The 4,007-nt window shown below is 58.2% G+C and overlaps 1 protein-coding gene across 1 annotated transcript in view; it reads left to right on the top strand.

Moving 5' to 3' along the window:
• Positions 1-1,429: 1,429 nt before the first annotated feature.
• The window catches only part of LOC113213222 (zinc finger protein basonuclin-2-like), a 23,413-nt gene continuing 20,835 nt past the window's right edge, over positions 1,430-4,007 (top strand). Inside the window, exon 1 of the mRNA XM_026432209.2 lies at positions 1,430-1,844. Within this exon, the coding sequence (XP_026287994.1) occupies positions 1,808-1,844 (37 nt within the window). The 5' untranslated portion in view covers positions 1,430-1,807. The remainder of the gene's footprint in view (positions 1,845-4,007) is intronic.

The raw sequence follows: 4,007 nt of genomic DNA, 5'->3' as shown, positions 1-4,007 counted from the left end.
CGAGGGGCGGGGAGGCCTCCGCAGCTGGGCGAGGGACAGGAGGGGCCAGCAACCCCCCACGCGCATCTGCCACCCCCTGGTCTGCGGACAACCCCTCTCTCTTTCTCCGTCTACCTCGGTTTTGTGATATCTCTCCCTCTTCCACTTACGCGCTTTCCCCTCCCCCTCTTAATAAGTTTCTTTGTCTCAGACTATTTTATCGTCATGAGAAATTTTAAGGAATTTTCATACCACTTTTTTTTGCGACAGTTTTAGTTCTTTGCTTCAATTATGTGTAAATATATTCCCTCGTCAGTCGTTTTACTCGGAGGCCGACGTGAAACCTCCCCTCTCCCCGCACCTCACCTGCTCACACTACCCACCCCCGCCTGCCCCTTCCCCTCGTCCCCGCCTCTCTCCTAGTAAGGCGATGGGCCCGATTTAAGACACGCATAAATATTTATCTGTGCGGTGCTGCTCGGCGCGGCCCGGTCGACAAGGATGGAGTGCACGGCATGGGAGATGAGTAAGAAGGGGTAGGGACGAAAAAGTTTTCTAGCGACGCGAGAGTGCGTGCCGCTCCCCCGCGCACGCTGACGATAAGGGGTAGAGGAGAAAGGGAGAGAAAGAGAGGGGGAAGGGGTGGCAAGATTCAAAATTCTGTCCGAGCTGCTTACTTTGGCCTGATGTCACCTTAAGTGGTGGTTTTATCGAGGAGCACCTTCCCCCTTTACAAGCGGCGCGCCAAAAGGCACCATAACAATAAAGTCATAAAAATTAAGGAAGGTGGGTTGACGAAAACGACGCTCAACAATGTCCTGCCTTATCAGCCACTGCCGCCGCACATGCGAGTGGAAAGTGGTGCTTATTCTAATGTGGGTATGGGGGATGGGCTGTGTGGGAAGACGTCCTCGCTTTCGGCGGCTTTTTGATGACAAAGGGTGTGGTCCCTCACAAGCTTACAACACACCTAAAGCTCATATCAGATTGTTTGCACGTAGAGAGACACTGGAGAGGGAAACATGTTTGCTGGGCAGGCTCACTGTACGACACCTTCCGTCGGGGCTTTGCTGGCCTGGCCACTGATCTGGAGCCATGGGCCCTCCCTGGCAAAGGACTGAGCCGAGCCGCAGGACCCAGCGCAGAGGACAAGACACAAAGTGAGAGAGGAGGGTCGACGGTCGCCGCCAGATGGCAGCAGCGCTCGCTCCAACCTGTCTCAGCCGAGGCTGTCGAGGCGCGGGGGACCGAGCCCGGCCGAACACCGAACCAGCGCCAGGCAGGCGACCCGAGCGGCGGCGGCGGCGGTGGTGGGGCGGCGGCTGTGGAGGCGGCAGCGGCGTCGCTGGGCCCGCTGCGGCGGCGGCGGTGGTGGAGGCGGAGGAGGGGGTGGCGGTAGCGCCGCACGGACAAGCGACGCAGGGACGCAGTGGCAGCAGCCGGGCCGCGCTGCGAGCCGAGCCAGCTCTAGAGCCAGCCGAGCCCACCGGAGCGAGCCGAGCCGGGTCCGGGCCCGAGCGACCCTGCGGACCCTGTGCCAGCGCTGTGACAGTCCCAGTCCGCTGTGCGCCTCTCTGCCGAGCGGTTGTGCCGACCTCGTCTCGCCGCCCGTTCGCAGCGCGACATGCCCGCTCGCAGTGACAAGTGCCTATGTGCTAGTGTTGTTCAACAGTGAGGAGCCGAGAGAAAAAGTTTATCGCGAGTTTGTTACTAGTTTTGTGCTGTGGATTTCGATGCCAATGGATGGCGTCGCAAAGAAGACTTGTTGAACAGTGGGGCGACAGTGATTGTTGCTAGTGCACCTTGTGCCGCCACAATCGCCGATCTCATGGAAAGCTACAAGACCATGGAAACAATGGAAGAAGGTAGGGCTAGTGAAGTGACGTGTGTGTTGTGAGTGAGAGAGTACCGCAAGTGAAGAGTGACCCTCGCGGTTGTCAACCCGGGTGTCAACCCGGGTAGGGAACGGGTGGCAGTGGCAAGCCGCTCAAGTGAAAAAGTGCATCTAAGTGAAGTTTGTGCTAGTTTGGTGCGACAAGTGAACAAGTGTGTGTGATAGTGATACATAGTGCAAAGACAACACGATGTGCCAAATGTGTGTGTGATGTGTGTGCATCGCCGAGGAGTACCTTCACTTGAGTCCCGCTCCTTCGGTTTCGCGCTAAGTGCCATCAGCAGTTCCTTGGTGGTTTGATGTGAAAATTCTCCCGGTCAGCATCCCAGTGCGTCTACTTCACCGTGTGTCTCCACACTCCGTCGAGTTGTCGGGTGACGAGGCAGGTGTCCTGACCTCATGGCCCGCCGTCGACACTCAGCGTGACTCAATCAAAGTGATGTGTCGTCGCACTTCCACGAATGGGCTTGCGTGTCAGCACCGCAGAATCAGACACAAATTTCTGTCTGTGTTGCAACACTTTCAGTTCAATTCGGCAAGTACTTTTCCCGCACGGGTTTAAGTCTCCGCCGTAACTTCTGTTGAACCTAAAAGTGTCATTGCCCGGGACGTTCAACTATCACGGTAGAGTGCTGACACGGCTGTGAATGAATGAGATAGACGCATGCGGAGATCTGACTGGAAGGAGTTTATTACTTTTCCCATTTTACCGATTTTTCAAGTCCGTGTTGAGAGTTTTGGCATGTCAGGCTAACGTCAGTGAATACCTTTGTCAACCCCGGTGCCGTTCTACTCGCCAAGTAAACTTGTGTGCTTGGAGTTTTCGGGTGTGCGCGACATTGCGCGCCGTGTCCCAACGAAGACTGTGAGCTCGCATCTTTACGCGTTGTAAAAGGGTGCGATATCCAGGTGTTGACGAACTGCCGGATCGTAGTGTGGCTTTTGATACTGCTTGACATGTCAACCGGTCGGCAAGCCGCGGCGAGACGTTTAATTTCTGCGGCGCGTTTGACGCCAAATCTCGCGGCTCCGCCACAGGTGAGTCGTCGCGTCACCCGCCGCAGCGCCAGGCCGCGGCCGCGCCGGAGCCGCAGAGAGGTCCTCCGTCGCGACGCGAGCGCCGCGCAGCGGTGGCGCGCCGAAGCGCGTCGCCGGTGGGCGGCGTCTATACGCGCGTCGCGGAGTGGGGCGCGCGGGGGCGGAGCCTACGGCGCGACGGGGCGGGGCCTCGGGGAGTGTCCTGGGTGTCCTGTCTGTCCCCGTGTGTGTGTCTGTGCGTGCGCGACAGGAGCGTCTGCCGTGGCGGAGGTGACGATGTGCGAGGAGTGCTGAGCCCGCCCGACTGGACAGACATGTTGCTTAACCCTTAATTGAGGCGTGCTGCACACGTTGCGTGCGCCTCACGCCCTCCCCAGGTTTTTTAGTCTTACTATTCTCATTATTTTCATTTACAAGCGACGCGGGGGCGTGTCGCGCTAGATAATCGCGTTTTATACCGACCTGATTATAATCACATGAAAGCCCAGGTGGGGTCGCGGGACCTTACGTTACAAATTAAAACCTTTTCCGCCGAGCGAGCGGTACCGTCGCGGTCGTGCTATCCAGTCGTCCCACCCACCCGTCCGGCTACATTTCACGATGTTGGTCAGGGAACGTCGCGGAGTCTACACGCGCCCGTCGCTCGACGCGCTGCGCGTCCATCAGCCCATGATTATTAGCCTGTCTAGCTCGTCTCTCTCTCTCTCTCTCTTTCGCACGACGGGATTGGCGGGGCATTTGCTTATCAGAGACGAGGCATTAACCTTTCCGCCAAGCTGTCCAGCGCGACGAGGTCCTTGAAGTCGCCGCCGCCGCCCGTCTCCCATGGCAGTCCGCCGGGTGCGAACGATCCGGTCAAACATACCGGGGCGTGTTTTATTGTCTCGGTGTCGCGCCTCTGTCGCGACCGAGTGTGAAGAAGGATTCTTCTCCTTCCGAAGGTGGCGGCGGGAAGTCGCCTTATTCCTCGACGTCACTGGGAGACGCGTCGCTGGGATTTTCGCGGATGGGAAGGAAGCAGGGGCGTGGCGGCGACACTTTGCCGCAATTACGTTTAGTCAGCGTTGCAGCTCGTTTGGCTCCGAGAACGGGCGGG

Source organism: Frankliniella occidentalis, unplaced genomic scaffold (genome assembly GCF_000697945.3).
Source record: "Frankliniella occidentalis isolate FOCC.00 unplaced genomic scaffold, Focc_3.1 Scaffold140, whole genome shotgun sequence".
Lineage (NCBI taxonomy): Eukaryota > Metazoa > Arthropoda > Insecta > Thysanoptera > Thripidae > Frankliniella > Frankliniella occidentalis.
The sequence above is the reverse complement of the archived record's forward strand: the minus strand, read 5'-3'. Positions and strand labels throughout refer to the sequence as shown.